The sequence below is a fragment of the Nomia melanderi genome, chromosome 6 (genome assembly GCF_051020985.1).
Source record: "Nomia melanderi isolate GNS246 chromosome 6, iyNomMela1, whole genome shotgun sequence".
In the NCBI taxonomy this organism is placed as follows: domain Eukaryota; kingdom Metazoa; phylum Arthropoda; class Insecta; order Hymenoptera; family Halictidae; genus Nomia; species Nomia melanderi.
In genome coordinates this window covers 16,225,207-16,246,094 of record NC_135004.1, presented here as the reverse complement: position 1 = coordinate 16,246,094, position 20,888 = coordinate 16,225,207, and the positions used below count along the sequence as shown (strand labels likewise).

At 47.2% G+C, this 20,888-nt stretch overlaps 2 protein-coding genes across 5 annotated transcripts in view; one reads left to right on the top strand and one right to left on the bottom strand.

Moving 5' to 3' along the window:
* Ndf (Nucleosome-destabilizing factor) overlaps positions 1-20,888 on the top strand; it is a 65,338-nt gene that overhangs the window by 3,549 nt on the left and 40,901 nt on the right. The window lies entirely within an intron of this gene.
* LOC116430232 (uncharacterized) lies at positions 257-20,420 on the bottom strand. Of its 3 annotated transcripts, XR_012998751.1 has the most exons (5): positions 19,268-20,420; positions 17,151-19,191; positions 16,216-16,498; positions 14,857-15,690; positions 257-7,798 (listed from the first exon to the last, which is right to left on the bottom strand). XR_012998751.1 is itself a non-coding variant. In XM_031984058.2 (4 exons), the coding sequence occupies exons 2-4, from the start codon at positions 18,959-18,961 to the stop codon at positions 15,028-15,030; spliced, it is 2,757 nt and encodes a 918-aa protein (XP_031839918.1). In that variant the 5' UTR covers positions 18,962-19,191; positions 19,268-20,420; the 3' UTR covers positions 11,725-15,027. The 3 variants fall into 3 exon arrangements, 2 of the variants coding, with proteins under 2 accessions (XP_031839918.1, XP_031839919.1); XM_031984058.2 differs by lacking the exon at positions 257-7,798 and having other exon boundaries at positions 11,725-15,690; XM_031984059.2 differs by lacking the exon at positions 257-7,798 and having other exon boundaries at positions 11,725-15,690; positions 16,216-16,465.

Here is a 20,888-nt window from a genome sequence, read left to right as displayed (position 1 = left end):
GTTAAAAAAAAAGTAATGAAATGAAACCTTCGGTGTAAAACATTTTACACGGAGGTGGCGCAACCAGCTTCATTATCATCTTGCTGCCGCGGTGTCAGCAAGTATGGCACCGCGGTTTCGTTTCTCCGGCGACTTGTTCTGTTTATTGAACGTTATTAACATCGCGGTGATTTTCTTGTTTAAACAAATTACCGTTCGCGCATCCGTGCGCGGAACGGGGGGTGGGAAAAGGGGCACGTCGAATGAAAGACTCATCGATAAACAAACTTTGTTTATTAATTGTCCTGTAAATTGAGCATGTATCCGAACGGTACCTATCGGAAATTATAATCGAACGGGGGAAAAGGTGGATCGTTTGCCGGAGCGGCGAATGAAAAATCCCCGGGGGACGCGCGCGGCCATTTGAATTGTAAAGTAATTCAGCGGTGTCCTGACCGAACGTCTTACGCGACAGCCAACGAGATATGTATCCGTTCGAAGTTTCGGGACTTTTTCGTTTGCCGTTTCGCAACCAGAAAGCCTGTGACGTAAATTCATCGGTTACACGTCCGCTCGTTCTAACGAACAAATCAGGTATGGTTCTCTATATTTACAAACGAAACGCCGGAATTCAACGTAAAGACCGGAACTTATGTTTCTAGAAAAATAAAATATACACCGGGTGGTCCGAAAGTCGCGTCGCAAGTGGCTGGATGTCTCTCTTAAGTATACGGTTTTCCCTTTAAATGATCATTGTATTATACAATGTAACTACGATCCAATTGAATGGACCTTTTATTCTACAATGCAACGTAACTTTTGGACCACCTTGTATACACGATTGGTCCGTTATTCTTGATAGCTCTCGCACGAGGATGATTCTGTGGAAAAATAAATCGAAAGTTCATAGAGATTTATTCTCAGGGAAACTTAATTTGAATACTTATCAGACGCGGCTAATGTGTTTGACCATTAGGTGCCGTTTTTACTAATTGTTCACTCGGATGAACAGCAGATGAATTTTTCAAGTTAAGTCTCTTGAAAATGGAATCCTCTTATACAGTACTGTGTTTCGTTGTTAATTAATTGCGTTATGGAGAATCATCCCCCTGCAAGTTGTACCATTAATAATGGAACACCCTGTATATAGGGTCGCTCGCGAAAGCACTCGCACGGGCCACCGGGATAATGAAATATTCTTAAGGTAGATCCGACCATTTTGTTTTGACTAACATATTTTGTCTGACTCATTATTTATTCACCGCGCCGGGGGATATATTATTTAAACCTTTAGCCGTGAAACACGTGTACGCGTGCTAAATAAAATTCACCCGTCGTAAAGAGTTTTATTTGCCTCGCCGAAATCATGTACAGAGTGCAGATTTTATCCATTTACGGCGTACACGGTGAAGTGAACAAATTGCCGAAGTTTTAATAACTTTCTTCGGCGAGGTTATTCGGGGGGGGGGGGGGAAGTTTCCCGATAAAAAGAATATTTAAAATTCGATTTGATCCCCGTCGCTGGACACGCGAGACCGACATATTGTTCGGCGTTATTTCAAACCGTCATTCGCGGTCATTGTTGAGGTAATTGGATATCAGGAATTGTTTCAACGTTCCCTTTCATCGCAATTACATCTGATTTTAACAACCGAACGGTTGACACGCGAGCATCACCGCGGCTAGCTCTCCGGCAGAAATTGTTGCTACCGTGGGATCCGCCTTAACCTGTTAATCGAGCAGGACAAGTTGACTTGTCAGTTAAACACGTTTTTTCCGTTTAATCGTCTAAGCCTGCCACTTCTGTCGTGTAATAATGACACTTGCCCTTTCCTCGTGAAACTAGCAAAATTATGATCAAGTTCTATATAAAATTTACATGTTCCTGCGAGACAAGGAAACGCCAGAAGTTACATATGCGTTTAACAGTGTAAAAGATTAATGACACCCATGATATCATACTATCTGCAGTAGCGTGAATTAACTTGATTTCATTTATCGCGACACCTTTCATCGCGGTGACTCTTAAAATTCTTCGTCATTAATTATCGCGAGCGTTTGGTCTAATTATTGAATGACAGTTAACAAAGCGGGTGTCTAAGTGATGAATGAAAATAGAGAATGATACCAATGAAAATAGTTGTTATATGAGTATCATTTTTGATTAGTCCAATGTTATTCGTGTTTAATATCCATGTCTCGCTAAGTCGCTCGAGTAACAGGTTCAAAATCAACCTTCCCTTATCCCGTGGCCGAGCTAGCCGTCTCGCGAGCGGCTGCGAGCGATCGCAAAACTTTGAGCCACTGTCAGACCCAAAATCCAAAGGGGGAAAATACCAATACTGCGGAAAGCTTTCGAAAACTCCGGGATTAGCCGGTGTTTATCACGCAGAGGAACTTCAGATCATCGACACAGATATTGTTACGTTATATACACCTAAGGTAACAAAATATAGCGCGAGCGCGCGCGTCTCGCCTGGTCTCTCGCCTCGGTGACGCACGGACAAACGAGTTCGTCTTCCTGAATGCTAGCTCGCTCGCGCGCGCGCATTATTTCAGCCTGCCTGCCAGCTCCCGGTCGAGCTGATAAAGTACATCTGTCGCCAGCTAATTCATTTACCTAACAACGGTAACGATTAACCGCTCGGTCCGATTTCAGTATCATTCCGATAGCGTTGTGAACTGGTCGAGTCCTTGAGGCTTTAAGGTTTAATCTGAAAGGATGAAGCTTTGAAGCTTCAAGGTTTAATCCGAAAGGATGAAGCTTTGAAGTTTCAAAGTTTAATCCGAGAGGATAAAGCTTCGAAGTTTCAGGGTTCAAGTTTAGAGGATAGGTCTTTGAAGCTTCAAGGTTTAATTTGAAAGGACGAGGCTTCAAAGGTTTAAGGTTTAAGTTTGAAGGATAGGTCTTCGAAGCTTCAAGGTTTAAGTTTAGAAACTAGGTCTTCGAAGCTTCAAGTTTAGAAGCTAGGTCTTCGAAGCTTTAAGTTTAGAAGCTAGGTATTCGAAACTTCAAACTTCAAGTTTAGAAGCTAGGTATTCGAAGCTCCAAAGTTCAAGTTTAGAAGCTAGGTCTTCAAAGCTTTAAGGTTCAAGTTTAGAAGCTAAATCTTCGAAGCTTCAAACTTCAAGTTTAGAAGCTAGGTCTTTGATGTTTCAAGGTTCAAATTTAGAAGCTAGGTCTTCGAAGTTCCAAAGTTCAATCTTAGTGACTGAACCTTCAAAGCTTCAACATTCAATTTGAAAAACTAAATCTCAGAAGCTTCATGACTGCACCAAAGGTTCAGTCTTCACACTACTCTGGAGGCAATCTCTTTTTACAGCTTTTATCAGTACACAAACACTCCTAGAAGTGATTAACCGATCGTCGACACGATTTCTACTCGAACGTCCATATGAATCCCAGTTTCGAAGGAATCTGTTTCCAAAATTCGAATCACGTCGACTGGGATTCAGTACCCTGCAACCTGTGAACGTCTGAAAAATCTTGAAGTCTCGGAACCTTGAAAGTCTCAAAGTCTCGGCAATCTTGAATTGGAGCCGAGTCTCGGTCTCACTTCCAATGATGCGCGAGTTTCACGAATATGGGCGGCCATCGCTGCGGCAATACATTGTAGACATAAAGGTCGCTGGTACCGTCATTGACTCGCCGAGACTCGGCACGGCTTCAAAATTCATTTGACGTGGAAAAGTCGAAGGGCGTCGGATCCCGTTCGAAGCGATTCGAAGTTTCGATCAGCCATCGCCGGCTGTCGTGACGAGCGCAATTAAGTTTTCGTCGATTTTTGATACGCCCAGACACCCGTCCAGGTCCCGCGAACGATTTTCCCTTTCGCGTTGGTAAATGCGATCGTGTCTATGATCAGTTGGCTCGACGCGTCAGTCCAGCGGTTCTCAGACTCCCCGAATTCGCAGGTCTCTCCGAGTTCTGTCTTTACTTCTAGGTGTCTTCGAGATGAAACGTTCGCTTCGCTAATTAGGAAACGTTCGTAAGAAAGTTTCTGTAATTTTAGGGGGCAGTTCTTTTTCCGTGGAATACCCGAGCGTCTCTCCCTTAATTTCCCGGCTCGCTTTGGCAGCCGCTGTATTTCTGTTTCGCGCGAACGAAGGCCATGCGGTTTTGACCTGGGACTGATTCCAACATCAGTGAAATTCGATGAAAATATCGTGCGAAGACCTTACTAACGCAGTTTCGTGGAATGGTGAATGGCTGTTGGAACCGGCGCTGTTCACTGCTCTCTGATATCCTCGTTTTTGTAGTCCCCGCCATTCTTACGAAAACGGCGGCGTAAAAAATCGCGTAAACGTACACTTTAGCGACTTTCTATTCAATTAACCAATCCGAGGCTGAGCGTGATCTATCCTAGACCTCGGTTGATTTAGTTTAGCAATTCAGTAACGTCTAAATAGTCTAGAATTAAAAACCGTTGAACTGCGCATTCGCCAAAAATTATACTCGAATGAACCCATTTTTTGGAAAAGTCGAGTAAACTGGTTTTGTCTTGTCGATCGCATCTTCAGGATATATTTAAGTCCCCTGGAAACATCGCTGAACGTTTATTTAAGAAATATACTAGTAGTGGAACCTTTTGTTACAAATATATGGTACTCGTAGACAAGTACTGAGGCAGAATGGGTTAAACAGTTCTTGTTTAAGATACACAGGTACCGCAGCTAAGTGGTCACTGGTCCTAATGATTTTAATTAACCCCTTGGCGCATTCACTTTGGCTGCTGAGCTCGTGCAGCATTCTACCATCGACAATTTGGAAGAAGACGAAATGTTCTGTTCCTTAAGTGGAAATTTCATTTGTAGATAATACATTGATAATAGTTTTTTGCTTTGATCCGCGGGAAATGAATGAGTTTTGTCAACCCTTTGCACTCCGTAGGCACCAATTGATTTGACACAGTGAAATTATAGAGTTTGACATTTAATATTACACTTCGTACAATCGACATGTAAAATATTAAAATAAAACAGTCTCTTTAATTTATGTGCGATTTCTCGTTCAGTGGTTTGAAAGAATGTCGTTGGTATTTGATTAAAAAATGTTGAGTACTTCTAATGAAAAACTTGGAGTGCAAAGGGTTAAATCTGGAAATCTTCGTCACGAGGCTCGCTGGTGATCGCAAGGGGTTAATAGAAACTCAAAGACAAAGATATTTAAATTCCGAATTGAGACATCGATCCAGTGGACTACTTAAGAATAGCCGTAGCCAGAATCTAACATCACAGAGGCGTTTCGAACTATCGATTGCCAGCGGCTTGAGCACAGAATGTAACTACCTACGTTAGTTTCAGGCGGCGAATGTCATAAATTAAAACGTCGTCCTTGCGCGCGTGCAAGTTCGCGAAGTATACTCGGGCTGGCGATACAGTAAGATAATAAACCTGGCGGAACCGAGAAGCTCTTTCTTTTTCTTTTTCCATGCTGGCGCGGGTCGACTCGGGCCTAGAATCTTGCTCGATAATGCAGAAATCTTAGAAATTACACTAACAGGGAAACCGATTTACGAAAAGGGCCACTTCGCTCGAGATTGAGTTACGCCTTCGTTCCCTGGTAACGCGATAAGCTTCTGTGACCATCAGATCTAAATCTTTCTTTATGGTTCTGTTGATTCTCTCCGCTAATGTCGACATTCTCGAAGATAAAGATATAACTATTTGCGCTCGGAAGTTTCTCGTTTAAAGATTTTCATCTAGAACTGTGTATAGATTAACCCTTTGTGGAATGTCGACATTTAGACGAGACGAAATTTTTGGAAAACTAAGTCGCAGACAAATGATTTAATTGAACAGCAAGAGATTACGTGGTTTCCGTTTTCTATTAATTAAGCGATTGATGTACGATTTATTTCTATCTCTTGAAGGTTTCCTACATTTCAAAGAATCTTCGTCCGCAAAGGGTTAAGGAACAAAGGTGTTTTATTTTCATTTGTGAATTGATGCGTTATACGAGACTCAATGATTTTGTTACACTCAAATCGAGTGACCGAGAGTCACCTCTCGGGTGGCGAGGGTTAATAAACTCAACGGTACCATAAAGGAAAGCTGCTTTTGCGAGTCAACTCGGATTGGCGCAAGATAGTCTTCAGGAATGAAGTTGTTCCACTTAATAGATTTTACTCCGATTAATCATCTGGTGTTCGCGATCATTTTTTTTGCCGTTCGGCTAACGATTTCTGTTTCGTGAAACTGCTCGACCGGATTCCTCCACTTCATGCAGATTCAATGCTTCTCGCTCTAGTTTCCGATGGAATCGAACAACGGGCGAATCGGGGAGATAACGGCCGGCAATTCTCAAACACTGACCTTTCTCGATAATGTTCGTAACGCGGTCTAGAGGCTGCGTCTGTTAATGCTAGGAACACCGAACGCTAGATGTAATCTAAGAATTCACAGAAGTTCGTTGATTGAAAATCTGAATTCGTTGCATCGTGCAATCGTAACGAATAAATTCATTGACCAATTTCTCATAGAAAAAGCATTCTCTGTTTTATCAATTGCGAAGCTTCTAGCGCTGACACTTCAACTAACGATTCAAAATTCGAAAATGGTATGAGAAATTGTCACCAGACTCTTATCTTTTTGAATAATATTTCAAGTACATTAATTAACTCTTCCGGACGGGGACTTCCAGAGTAAACCTTCGGGAAGCTAAGATAGAATTCTTAAACGTTAGAAACAGGAAACTAAACACTAATCTCTGTGTATTCGAATAATTAAGTTACTAGTTCGCAATTGTATATTCTAGATATGAAACTTTAACACTAGAACTACCGAGCGTTTAATACGATTGATATGTAATCTCTAAAAATTGTAACAATAGATTATTTTCAGTTTCTTTGGATATTCATCATAGTACTCAAGTGAAACTATTTCCAAAATCATTTCAAATATTCAATGCTTTTAAGGTATTAGTAACTGCGAAACAAACAAACCGAGACCAGTCATTCTGACTGTTACTTAGTTCTAATGTTAATATCATCAATTCGATAACCGTCCTCGAAGGGTTAAAATCCTCAAACATCTCATTAGCGTACTCAAAGCGTCAAGACGTTGCAACACCTTCAAAAATGGCAACAAGTGAAACGAGACACTAAAAGGACCATTTCTCAATCACTAGTCATTTCTCTAACACGTTGAATGCCATGGGGGTCGGTGACTCCCAATCAAATCGAATTACTATAGTTAATTTAATTGAAAGACGATTATCACATTTCTATATTATAAACAATGCTATCGAATACATTGAGCAAGATCAGCGTGCAATAGTAACACAGTTCAAGCAAATGATGTAATATTATATTATTCCATTTCCATTTTGTTCTATGAAATCGTGCGGCGTTCAACGTGTTAACGCGTCGTTTCTTCAGTGCCAGGCCCGAGTCTTCATGCTTCCGGTTTGCCACCTTGTTCTAGCGTCTTCACCTGCGAGCGTGCACGAGGCGGATTCGAATCGATAGTTGGCTCGCGTTCGACTCTATTTTTTCCGTCTATCGCCGGGATCTAGGATCGGCCGTGTCTAGCTTTCCGCGGCCAGATCGAAGAATCGCGTTCTCGAACGCGGCCCGACGACGGCTTCCTCCGACTGCCCCGTGTTCCCGCGACGCGCGCTCTCCCGCGGCTCCCGCGTCCCCGTTTTCGAGGGATGATAAAAGTTTATCTCTCTCCGAAGTCGCCGAAGCGATCCAAAAATAACGTCACCGCCGCTGCGCGCGTTAAACCGCGTGCACACCGGGCCGACTGCGCACTGTTGGGTGACGACTAGGCGTAGGGGTCAGCAACCTTTTTTTTTCAACGAAGTGCCGTGTTTCTGTAAATTTATTTGGAAGATTTTAAGAGCTGCGAGGACGAAAATGTAAACAAGAAGCGTCGAATCGCAGTTGTTTAAGATGAAATTTCATTATTCTGGGCTAGAGATTCAGAATGGAAGAGCTGTAGGTTGCCGACCTTTAGTCTAACGGAATAGAAGCAAGAGTTTTCATTATTATCTTGTTTGATAGTGAAGAATAAAAATGCTTGAGCATCAATGATGAAATATGAGACAATTTTGAAATCTAGGTAAATTTCGTTGAGATCAAACTTATAGAATACTAAGTTACAAACATGCGACTTAACTACTCAAACTGCAAGAAATCAGTGGATTTCCTTATCCTCTATCATTTAAGCGATAATTTGCCAGAATCTGTTGTATACTTCAGAGAATCTTCCTCGAAGGTTTACAGTATGCTTCTAAGAATGAGGAGGAAACGTAGAATGAGAATAAAATCGCCATATTTCTCCGGTAAACGGTTAACCATTAAGAGTGCAGTTCTAACGTCCTAACGAGCGCAGTTACGGAAGGAGTCGTAGGGCAAGGGGTTATCTGTTGTCGAGAATTTCATAAGGAGCGCGATAAAACCAAGGAAAATTTGTGTTTAGCGTGCTTTTATGGCGTCCGCGCAGAGCGTCAGTCTGGTTCCGCGAGTCCCGTGTACGTACACGCCGAGCGCAGGATAGAAAATCGCAATTTCATACATTGTTCCGGGTTCTTATCAAGATCCCCCACGGTTAAGCCCCGGTGCAGACGGGCGAGTTTCTGCGGCGCGATGCAGCCGAGCGAGTTTTACCGGCGCTGCGCGGCGCCGCGTCGCACCCAGCGACGGCGCGCGGGATCGGCGAGAGAGAGAGAGAGAGAGAGGGAGAGAGGAAACGAATCGGTTTCCTTTCCTTTTTCTGTATAAAAGTTGACCAGCAAAATTAAAACAAACTATTCGACCCGTCCCGTTCGCCCCGTAATTGCGTTTACTGGAATCCCGCGCCAACTCCGCGATATTCTCTCCCCGGCCGGATTTTAATTATCACCGAAACGCTCGCTCGTTTTCGCCTCCTCGTACATCGGGTGCGTTAATTAAGTAATTTACCGGGGATTGTTAAACTCCGTGCGAGTATTTGTTTGTAAATAATTCGCTCGGATTGGGGATTCACCGGTTTTCGACGCGTGAACTTTTGGGGAATTTCTGTGGAAGTTCGGCGTTTAAGGGAGGACCCCACTTAGAGATGTCCTAAACATAGGTAAACTTTAGGGATTCTTTTGTTCGTGACTGTGGAGTGGGAACTTCTGATTTTTTCTGGGTAACTGTGATGTGGTTAATATTTATATTTTTTCTAAGCCACAGTGTAAACTTTAGGAATTCTTCTGTTAATGACTGTTGAGAAAGCTTCTGATTTTTTCTGGGTGTGTAACTGTAATATGGTTAATATTTATATTTTTTCTGATCCTCAATGTAAACTTTAAGAATTCTTTTGTTAATGACTGTTGAGAAAGCTTCTGATTTTTTCTGGGTAACTGTGATGTGGTTAATATTTATATTTTTTCTATGCCTCAGTGTTACAAAATGGCGCAGATATTCGCAGCTTTAGAACCCCTTTTCATGAAACATTCGAAGACAATTTTTGTGGATTTATAAATAGAAAATAAACAGAGAAGAATCAGAAGTTCCTCTTAATAATTACTAACAGCAAAATTCCTGAAGTTTATCTATGTTTAGGACGTCTCTAGCTGGGATCACCGGTTGACGACGTGTTACGGTGATCGTACGGATGAAAGAAAATAGTGGATGACTTGCTAAGTTGGTAACAAAGTCCTTTCCCACGACGAGTCTTTTAATTTTATTTTATTGTTAACTCCCTGCGGTCGTGATACTTTTTGCCGTGGATATACCGTTGTTCGGAATTATTCTCGCTCGCGGAACGGGAGACTTGATCGAGTGTTGCTTGGAAACTTACTTCGTTCCAATGAATTATTGTACCGTAGTAATTGCAGTAATTAATAACGACAAGTTATTAGTACTCTAATAGTGAGAACATTTTTTATCATATTATACTGCGCTAGGTTATTCCTGTTTACGATCACGATGGCAGAAATAACTGGCAGAGAGAGTGTATCGAGCTTGAAACGTGAAAATTTAGTAACGATTATTAACTAAAAACAAGGACTTTATTAACCTAATATTCCTACGACACAATAATTCAGTATATCGAGGCACTGAAGTAAAGGAAATCGAATTCTAAAGAATACTGTTAATCGTACAACTCGCAAGAACTTTTCGAGAGGATTTCAAAGTATCGTTACACAAGTTCTGTCAAATCAGCTTAAAGGTGTTAACGTTATAACGTCAATTTTCCTAAGCATTAACCTAAACCAAAGAAAATTGAGATTCTAAAGACTACCAAAAGTGTTCTCATTAATTATTGATAGGAACTTTTTAAAAGAATTTCAAAGTATCGCTACCCGAGTTCATCTAGTTAACACTAGAACTACCAGTCAAAATGACTGGTTTCGATTTTTTTGTTTATTATCTTCGAAGCATCGAATATTCGAAATGATTTTGTAAATAGTTTCATTTCAGTACTACAATGAATGTCTGAAGAAACTGAAAGTAATCTATCGTTACAATTTTTATAGGAATCGCATATTAACCGTATCAAATGCTCGGTAGTTCTAGTGTTAACGATGCGAGCGACTCTCCGGTGTGCACGTAGCTTTACGCAGACTCTGCCTGTCGCCTCGGTTCGCGCTCTGAGCAACGATGTCGCTGGTGGGGGATCGGAGAAGAATAATGGGGCAGGGAAAGGAGGGAAATGGAACGAGGAAGAAAAGAAAATCGGAAACTCTCGTGTATACGTGTCACCTCGAATTTCGAAGTCCCGCGGAACGAGGGAACCTAATTAGAGCCCCGGATGCTTCGCAGGCATCGCTCGCGTCGCCTCGTCGGCTCGTCGGAGATACGAAAAAAATTGTTTTCGCGCGTCAAACCGCCGGGTTTGTCGATGGAATTGTAATAATAGCCGACGCTTTTCCTTCTCCTGTAGTTTCTCAAAGACGTTCCGCTGAACCGAGGATGAATATTCCACGTAAACAACGCGAGCTCGTGCAATTAGCCTGCGTTGCTCCCGAGACTTTTTACTTTGGGCGTTGATTAACCAGTTCACCGTGGAATTGAATTTTAAACTACCGAGAGTTTATCAAGGTTGTGTAATCCTTGTAAAGATTCTAGCGATAGATTTCTTTTAATTTTTTTCAGATGTATAGTAATTAATTAGAAGCTTCACGGCATTTGTGGTAGTTTATTCTATTGTTAGAAAAATTGTTCGTTTAGATCTTGGAGATTAGTTCGGTAATAGATGATATACATGTCAGTGTAATTGTATCTATCGAAATCGACGTGAATATTTACAATATTTGTAAAATTTAATGTGCGTTGAATTAAGGCGTTTCGTACACCTAGTGAAATTGTTTATTTCCGAAAACATTTCGGATGTTTAGTACTTATAAGACACTAATAGGAGAGTAAGGGAACTAGAAGCCGCCATTTTGTCGGGTCGGTGGTTCTAGTGTTAAAAGCCACTAGTGTTGTAATTAGATCAGTTAATGAACATATGTTCGAACACAGGACAAATGCATCTAATATATATTAAAATAAGAACCTAAAGCAGGACGAAAAAGGATCACGCGTTTAATTGAGAAAGTAATTAACCGTTGGAAAAACTAGTATTGTTTTGGGTTTCGAGGCAACGAATATCGTCAGACACGGTTAACTGGTTAAGTTTTTCAACGTCCACTTCGCGAACGAGGATTTATAGAAACATTCGAAACATTTCGAAACTAAGAGAACTCTCAGAAATTAGAAAACAGGAATATTGTGCACTCTTTCATTGATCACACCGAAGTCCCATCGATTCACGATCGCAGTTCGTTTCTGGGTTGGAAAAATTTATTAACTCCTATTTAGCGAGTTCGTCGCTTCGTCGTTGATGGATCTATACAGCCCATTGGTGTCTTACAGTGTTTTACAGCCGTGGAATTGAGCGTCCGCTAAAACAATTTTGAAATTCCGACTAAAACAGTTGAACAGCACTCTTGCTTCCTACGCGTTTCGTCCGAGTAAAGCAACGCCCAGCGAAGCGCAACAGCATCGAACAAGGGGTTCAACAAACGTTCACGCTGATCAGGCTCGCATCGTTCGTGCCTGCGCAGGACAAACTTAAAATACGATACACCTCGCTCGTCGGGGAAAGAATAGACAAACGAGAACTATCAAATTATCGGTAAACTGAAAAACTCCCGCAACGAACGGGTCGTACCGTACAATGTTCGCGCGAACAGCTGTTCCTCGAGAGCGCGAGAAACGCCGGGGCGATTACATAACTTTTTGGTGCACGTTTATACTGTGTTCGGCACTCCCAATCGCGCGCGATTACAATCGAGAAGCCGTAAACGTCGGTGGAAAAATAACTCGCCACGATCCTCGGGCGCGCTCGCGTCTCGCCTTCGTCCCGCTGTTTGTCTCCGTTCGTTCCGTGTTTTTCGTCCCGTCCCGTCTAATCGCGGAGAGATAAGGTAACCGTCAGATAGGCGTAGATAACGCGCGACGCGGCGGAAGCCGTTTCGAAAGTATACGGGCGGCTACATGCGTCCGAGCGCGAGCTAACGCGTTGACTGCCGAGCACGATAACGCAACGTTTCGTACAGCTTGAGAAATTCATTCTCGCATTGTTCCGAATTGCTCTCCGATTCGTTCGCCTATTCGAACGACTCGAATTTTCTCGGATCTGTGAAACGCAATGTTAAGGTTGGCGACAACTACGAAGGATCTAGACTGTCCCAGCTTCAGCTTTAACGAGTGAATCACTTTATTTGTGCGACACAAGAATATCGAGATTAGCAATCGCTACGAAGGATCTAGACTTTTCAGCTCCTGCTTCGATAAGTGAATCGTTCTCCCTATGAAACAGGAGACTATCGAAATTAGCAATCGCCGCGAAGGACCTAGACCTCTCAGCTTTTCTCTCGATAAGTCGGTTTATCGACGAAACAGGAATATTACGATTAGCGATCGCTGCGGATCTAGACTCTTCCGCCTCGACGAATCAACCGTTCTCCTATGAAACAGACTATCGAAATTAGCAATCGTCGCGAAGCGTTTCCAGCGTTTGTTTCCACGAGTAAATCATTACCTATGGAACCTTAGAATAGGGTAAACAGTAACTGTGAATTTTCAGCTTCCGTTTCAATAAGCGAATCACTTCGACCGAATTCGGACCCTCGTTCAGCAGTCAGCGCGTCGAGGTACCGTCGAAACCGGAGAACGCGGTTGCCCGACTCGAAGCTCGCGCGTCGCTCCGGTTCGTCCCGTTCCGTTTCAGCGGGAGCGCGGACTCGGGTTCGTTTTCCTTTTCTCGCCGGGAGAGAATCACCTGGAATCTTCCGCGGACATCCATCGCGCGCGAGTAATCGGCAGCAGCACTCGTTCGTTCGGCACGCAAACATGCACGCATGCAGCGACACACACGCACACGCACACACAGAGGCAGACGAGGCAGGGAAGTGGAGGGGAAAAAAGAAATCGCTCCCGACTGGTATATAGCCTGAGCTATCTAAACGATAAATTGCGGAGTCATTATCGTACCTTCGCGACGACCGATTACCGCGATTAGAATATTCTTCTATTTAACGCCTGCGAACGGCTCGTCCGTCAATCGTCCTAACCGATTCCGCTCGCCTCTTTTTCGCGTTACGCTTAATCATTCTCCGCGACGATTCGACCGTTGTCTTCCTTGAATCGTTCGCTGTACCATTTCAGCGAATCAGTCGCGATAATCGGGGAATTCCTATGCTCGAAAATCAATCGCGGACGAATTGCTTCGTTACGATCGTCCTCGCGGAGGTCCGAAGCCCTCGAAAGATCGAATCGTTTGCCCGCTGAATTGTTTGGATGGCTGCGTGGAACATCGTCGATGATCAGGGACACGGTCCCGTCTGATCGTGGAATGACGCTTCGTGGTGTTTCTTTTTTAAATAATTATATATTTCTATCGTTCGAACAAGTCTCGTCTCGCCAAACGGGGAACAGGTCGGAGAAGCGTCGCGTGCCTGTGCGGCGCGTCCAGACGGTCGTTAAACGGGGTGAGGATGGAGAACGGTGGCTCCATGTCAATCCGGTCGAGGTCGGGGAACGAAAGAAAGCCAGTGGCGGAGAGGTCGAGGAACAGCAAACACCGCGTGCTTGATCGTGTTCTCGACATCGTTAATATCGATCAGTCGGTTTCGCTCGGTTCAGTCTTTCGTTCGGTTGTCTCGCGGTCCGCGGAGGATAGAACAGCCGGATGAGCGGCTCGATCGATCGCGACATCGAGGAACATTCTCGCTGGTTCTCCGACAGAAAAGAATTGACAATCCGTAGGTGGCTACCGTTTCGCGCAGCCGCGGGTCTCACGTCTTCACTCATTCACTCTCTCTCTTTCTCTCAATTTCCTCAGCGACATTGGCTTTTTTGTTATTTGGCAGTAACGCTACATTCTCTCGCAACTCTCTCCTCTCGCAGTCCGTTTCAACCTTCCAACCGGGGATGACTCCCGACTTCCCCAGTTACGTTCATTCAACAAAGAACCCTTCGTTCGCGCCGATGCGAACGTTGCTCGAAAACGTTCGCGTTTGCCAAACACTCGGTTAAAAGGTTAAAGACCCATCGATCATCGTCAATCGCCCCGTAAGACACGCGGCGAACACACGGTTGACAACAGTCGGACAGGTAGCAAGGTCGTCGGATCACGGAACATTCCCCGGAAGCTGTCTCGACGTGTATCGCTTCCCGTCGAACACGACCGCGCGGCCGATCGACCGTCGTTCTATCGTCGGCGTGGCCGTTGTCGTTGCTGGTTCGGTGGCGGCTTGTACGCTCTTCCTTCGGTCGCTCTCTCGGAGGGCGCGCGTTTGCTCTCTCGCGGAGACGTCTCTCGTTGAGCAGCAGAACGCAGCGCTAGCTCTCGGTATCGCGAAGTGTCGGGTAAAAGATCGGTCACCGGCGACGCGTATACATCCACACTTACCGGGCGTAGGAGGCACTTCTGTGTATGCGTTTTCTGTCTCGCGCGTAAACGATCCAGCTTGGCAGTACGTTCTCGTGAGCGAATCGTCGTCGGCCGACAATGTCCTGTCTCTTCGTTCGTCTGTGTTGTTTCTCTGTTCGATTCAGTGTCCGTGAGAGCCGCGTCTAGAGTCTAGAGTTTGGTTTCGCGCGGCAGGTCCGGCAAGCTGGTGCTAGGCGCGAGCAGATCGAGGAACTCCGGTGGTTCTCTGCGTTGCCGCGTGATCACCTCGGTGCTGATACCGCGGAAGACCGACTTGACGTGGTCCGCGTCCCTGTACACCGACAGCGTGCTGCCGTCCTCGTCGATGCTGTGCAGCATGATCGGATGCTGCTGCGCCGCCATGCCGTTCATCAGCGGCGGCGGAGGAGGCGGGCCCGTCTCCTCGATGTAATTTATGTGAATCCCCTCCAGCACGTTACCGCAGACGTGCGGACTGACCGAGGACAGCTCCGTCGGCGTGTAATACTCGCTGTTCACGTCTTCGAGGCTCGCCCCGTTCGATAAATCGATGATCTTAGCCTTGAAGTACGTGTCCTCGCGGACGGAGCCGTCCTCTTTCGCGTCGAACACCATCGAGTCGCTCTTGCCGCAGGATCCGCTCCGGCAGTTGTCGAAGTAGAAGCTGGGCAGGTTCTCCAGCACCTTGTTCAGGGTCTGCTGCTGGTACTTGTAGCTCTCGCGCAGCCTCAGCACCTGGTGCGCGCTGAACTTTCGGATTTTGTTCCGTTGGAAGACATAGTTCTCTCGTACCCAGTTCAACTGGCTCGTAGAGTAGTCCCTCGCTTTTCTCACCTGTTGTCGGACCAAAATACACAACGGTTTTAAATGTTGCACTCGGGGGACTGGGCTAGGTCTGGGTTCGTCCTCGGAGGGCAGGTGTTTCTAGCGAGCTTCCCCGTAACGCTTAAACCATTTACGTCCCGGAGCTACTTCGGAGCTCATTCGACGTGAGAAATATTTATGTTGGGCGTTAGAGGTGTTACTCTTGGCGCGTCTAGAACGAAGGTACCGATATGAACTGCGTAATTCAGGGTTCAAAGGATTAAGCCTCGTACGCATTTGATCGAGCTGAATCAATGGAAACTTAGGCCACTGTTATTCAAGGGTAATTTGTATCGTGTTTCTCGGTAGTTAAGGGGTTTTGTTAGTATAAACTCTTTTCTCAAATCTTTTAATCCACTTTTCTCCTTGAGCAAGCTAGATCGATGGAGAATTAGCTACCGCCATCCGAGGGATACTTATCGTGATCCGTGAAGGTGTCGGATCAAAGGACAGACTAGAACGTTGATCGCAGCGATGCGCCGTGTTTCGTTTTACCTGATCGTAATACTGATCTCTGAGGGCCGTGAGGTGGGTCGTCCCGTAGTCCCTTATGTCCCTGATATGCCTCATCTGGCCTTCGTAGTTGTCGCGTATCCACTCCACCTGCTGGGCGCAGTTCTCTTTTATCCTGTGCACTTGCTGCGTGTAATTCTCGCGCAGCTTCTCCAGCTGTTGGCTCTTGTACTGCTCGATGCTATCCAGCATTTGATAAATTTGCTTCGCCCGGGGCGTGGAGCCCACGCGTCTGCAACACGAACACCAATTCAGGCAGCCGCACCTGTAACGTGAACAGCGAGCGATCGTTTCATTGGTCACCGTTTTACGATTCGCCGGAAAATGTCACGGTCTCGAAGGAGTTCATTAAAAAAACAGGCCATCGATTGTCGCGTGTCTATTGCAAGTCGATCCTCGTTTTACGACGAAACGCGACGGTAGGGAACGCGAGAAAGTTACTGGGGATTGATCAGGTGTGTACGTAACCGGTAGAAAAGTGTATACTACTAAGGAGTTATAGTCTGTCTTTAGAAAGAAGAAACTTTAACCACATCAATATGTGTATTAACGGAACACTGCATGCTCAAGGTATTTCACAGCGCAACGAGCATTTTCAGCTAATTTCATCGAAATTTCGAATTCAACGAGACGCTGCACGGAGACGAGTCTCTAATGGATTCGTCAGCGATTGTCACGTTAAATTATTCCAAGTGATAAGATAAACAGTGCGTCAAGTTTCTTCTTCCAGGGTGCGAGTCATAGTGCAACGGTTAACGTAAATCGCGCGTCGCGAAGCGAGCTGTTCACAGTGCGAAGAAAATGAGTGGCACGCGGATGATCGGGAGTAACGTCGAGTTCCTTAACGGAATGCTGCCGCGACGACTGAAAACGAGGAAGAGGAGGAGCAAGACGAAGAAGAGAAAGAGGATGCTCACCTGACGAGAAGATAACGCAGCAACTGTACCAGAAGCGTCAACAGTAGGAACGCGGTGGCGCACGCGGCGCCGACGAGGATGCTGAGGATCTTGATTTTGTGTAACGTGATCGGATTCATCTGCAAACTAATATAGGTAGTCGCATTGGCGATCGGGTTTACCGCGAAACACTTGTATTGTCCAACATCCTGCCTGAGCAACGTAGCGATGTACAAAGATCCATTCTCGAGGATGCGCACACGGCCATCGTCAACGAACGGCTCGCTTTGTTCCCAGCGGTGTACGGTAGGATGTTCGACAAAAGCGTCGGGAAACGCTGGATCTGGGTTCCAGTGCAGTACCTGGAGCTTCGGCGTGACCCAGGTCAGAGACGGCGTCGGATTGCCGTTGAAATCGCACTCGAGCAGCACCGGGTGCAAGAGTAGGTGCTGCTGAGCGGGCGTCCGGTACGCCAACACCGGCGCGGTGCAGTTCAAGTAGCGCAGCGTGTCAAAGATATCGCCGGCTACGTCGATCTCGTCGTCGCCGCACCGGAACCCGCTGCGGAACGCGGTCCTCAGGTGTTCCTTGCTCTCGGCCCATTTCACGAACCAGAACATGCGGCAGTCGCAGGCCCACGGGTTCCCGTGCAGCTGCAGCTCGACCAGAAAGGCCAGCTGCGCGACGTTCGCCGGAAGGAAGGTCAGATTGCTGTCACGCAGATCGATCTTGCGGAGGGCCGGGGTGCGATCCAGAGTGCACCTCGAGATCTCGCGCAGCGGGCTCCCGCTGACCTCCAGCGTCTCCAGTTCGTCCAGCCCCTTAAGGTCGTCGTTCCGCAGGATCTCCAGCCTCGCCCCGGACAGCGACAGGCTCTTGAGCCTCTTCACCGGTTGCCACAGACCCTCTGGAAGCACGGTGATGGGCAGGCGCTCCAGGCTGAGCCATCTGAGGTTGGACAAGCCCTGAAAAGTGGTGCCGGACAGACGACCGATAGGATTGCCCGCCAGGTTCAGCCGCTGCAGCGACGACAGATCGGTGAACATGCCGCGCGGGATCGTCTCTATCTCGTTGCTGGCCAAGTCGAGGGACTTGAGCTGCGCCAGGCCGGAGAACAGGCGGGGCGGAAGCTTGGTCAACCTGTTGCGGGACAGGTTCAGCTCCTGTAGCCGCCGGTTGGGCCTGAAGCTGTGATCCGGCAGGGACACCAGCAGGTTGCAGGACAAATCGAGACGCGCCAGCGACTTCAACGGGGCGAACGTTTGGTAGGGAAGCCGCGACAGCCTGTTCCGCGACAGGGTGACACCCTCGAGGCTCTCCAGACCGTGGAACAGCGCGCGCGGGATCACGGGCAGCCGGTTGTCGGTCAGGTTCAGGTACTGAAGTTGGCGCAACGGATGGAAGACGTCCGACGGCAGTTCCATCAGCCTATTGTCACCTAGATTCAACAGCTCCAGGGACGTCGTCGCGCGGAACACGCCCGCCTCTACGTGCTCGATCCCGCTCGACGACCAGACTAGGCTCTTCAAGTTGGAAGAAGCTTCCAGGGCCACCACCGGAATGGTGGCGGCCCGCACGTTTTTCAAAGCGACGTTCACCGCCTGCTTTGGCAGCCCGAGGCCGAAGAAGCTTCGGTCCTCGCACAGCAAGCTCCTGCCGTCGTCCACGCACTCGCAACCCGCGGCACATTGTACAGGGGACGTCGGCGTTGTCGTGTATCCTGAGATTTGCTGCTGGTACCGGTCCTGATCCTGCGTGTACGCCGCGTGCACTGTTACCAGTAGAACGATTAACCACCACCACGAGTCCCGAGCCAAAACCCGCTCCCTCATCCCTATGACCTGTTACGTGACGATTTTCACGCATACAGTCAACAACTCCCATGTCCTGATTACTGGTGATCCTCCAGAGATCGGTTACTCTTCTTTATCCTGCGCCGTGTGTCGAGCCACGAGCTTCTCTTCCACGTTCGATCCTCTTGCACTTTCACTCGGAGTCACATTCGCGGGACTCTCTTGTACAAAGTCCCTCTTATCCCGTCAGCAGCACACGTTCCTATTCCCTATAAGCCACGTGGTCGTGAAACCAAGTGGTTATCGATCGCATCCTCCGAAAACCCCGTCCCCGTGTCTACCTACCTACACCGTGGACCAAGAGGCGACAGCTCGCGCCTGTTTCGTCTTCGCGTACGTGTGTGTCGTCCGTCTCTCGGACGAGTTTAAACCCGTCGGCGGACAGAGAGAAAGAGAGGAAAGAGGAGAAAGAAAGCGAGAGAGAAAGGGGGACAGACCGAGAGAGACCACCTGGTGTACTGGTCCGGGCAAGGTGGTTGCTTTTAACCGTTCGCGAAAAATCCGGGCCAGTGTCTTACGGACGTACCGAGGTCGCTGGGTTTGTTGATGGCGGCGACGGCGGCAGTGGTGTTGCTGCTGTGACCGAACGGAGCCGGTAACATAATTGTGTGTGGACGGGTTCCGACGGAACGGCCGCCTTCCCGGTTACTCGTTGCTCCGGAGTTTCTTTTCTCGACGGGGACCGACTCGGTGTGTATGTCTTTAATACGGCATACACGTAATATATCCGTCACCCTCTAGGCCCGTGCGCGTCTAGCAACAGTGTTTCCATCGAGCCGTAGTAACACGTCTTCGGGCTAGCCGACGAACAACACTACTTTGCCGCGTGAATGGAGAAACCGCATGCACGAGGAGTAGGAGGTCACGCATTCAAAGAACCACGCGCGCACCGGACACACATACACACAATCACGCTCGCAAGCAGGCAAGCAAGCAAGCCAAGGCAGGTAGGCAGGCAGGCACCCGCCCGCCCTTACGCACAATTCCTCCCTAAAATCCTCTCTTTTCTCTGGATCCTTCGAACGTTATGCGTCGTCTTGTCTTCTCTCTTTCTCTCTCCCAGTCTCTCTCTCTCCCTCTCCCTCTTTCTCCCCTGTTTCCACCCTTTCTGCCTCTATCTCTCTTCCCGTGCCTCGCGCGCGCGGCAATGGCCCTGTGAAGAATCGGAGCGTCTGTCACTGTTCCCCGTCCGTCCGTCTGTCTCTGTCTCTGTGTTTGTGTGCCGCAGCGACCAGTGGTTACTCTCGTTCTCCGCGTGTCACATGACACACTCGGTCATCGCGACGCAGCCAGCGTCGTCCGTCGCGTGTCAGAGGCAAAAACTGACTGGCGAGATCCCCGACAGCCACGGCCAACTCTCGCCTCTCCTCGTGGTTCCCAGCTCTCCGCGGCGGGCGACGTGTTTGTTCCACGGCTGGGGAGAGGAGAGAGAGAAAAGGACGTGGCAACATCGCCAGCCGTGCACCGAGGGCCGACAGCGCCGACGCGAAACCGACATCGTTGCCGGCTGCGCCAGCTTGTGCGTCTCTCGTTTCCCTTTTGCTTTGCCTCGCTTCGCTTTGCTTTGCTTTGCCTGCGAGCTTGCCTGACTGGCCTGCCTGCCTGCCTGCCTGCCTGCTGCTGGCCTGGCTGGCTGGATTCCCTGCCTGCGACCGAACCGATACGACTCTCCTGGTTTTAACACTTTGACTCCCGTGTCACCCGAATTCGGGCGACACCACTATTCGCCGTAGAAACTTCGACGTTCGTTTTCTCGGTGACGCATCGAACCGAATTTTGTTGGATACATGAGATTATAAGAAAGTGGAGCTATTATTGAGACTTCTCAGTTTCTGGTTAATGAAAACTCGAGTACATGTCAAAGTGTTGAGGGTAACTTTTTATAGACACGGTTCTGGGAAAATAC

Excerpts from the sequence above, each read along its gene's own strand:
- LOC116430232 (XM_031984058.2), bottom strand. The coding sequence starts at position 18,961 with ATGAGGGAGCGGGTTTTGGCTCGGGACTCGTGGTGGTGGTTAATCGTT. Across the intron at positions 16,499-17,150 it reads CTGCGTTATCTTCTCGTCAG|GTGCGGCTGCCTGAATTGGT; the intron begins GTGAGCATCCTC and ends TTCACGTTACAG. Across the intron at positions 15,691-16,215 it reads GAGATCAGTATTACGATCAG|GTGAGAAAAGCGAGGGACTA; the intron begins GTAAAACGAAAC and ends GTCCGACAACAG.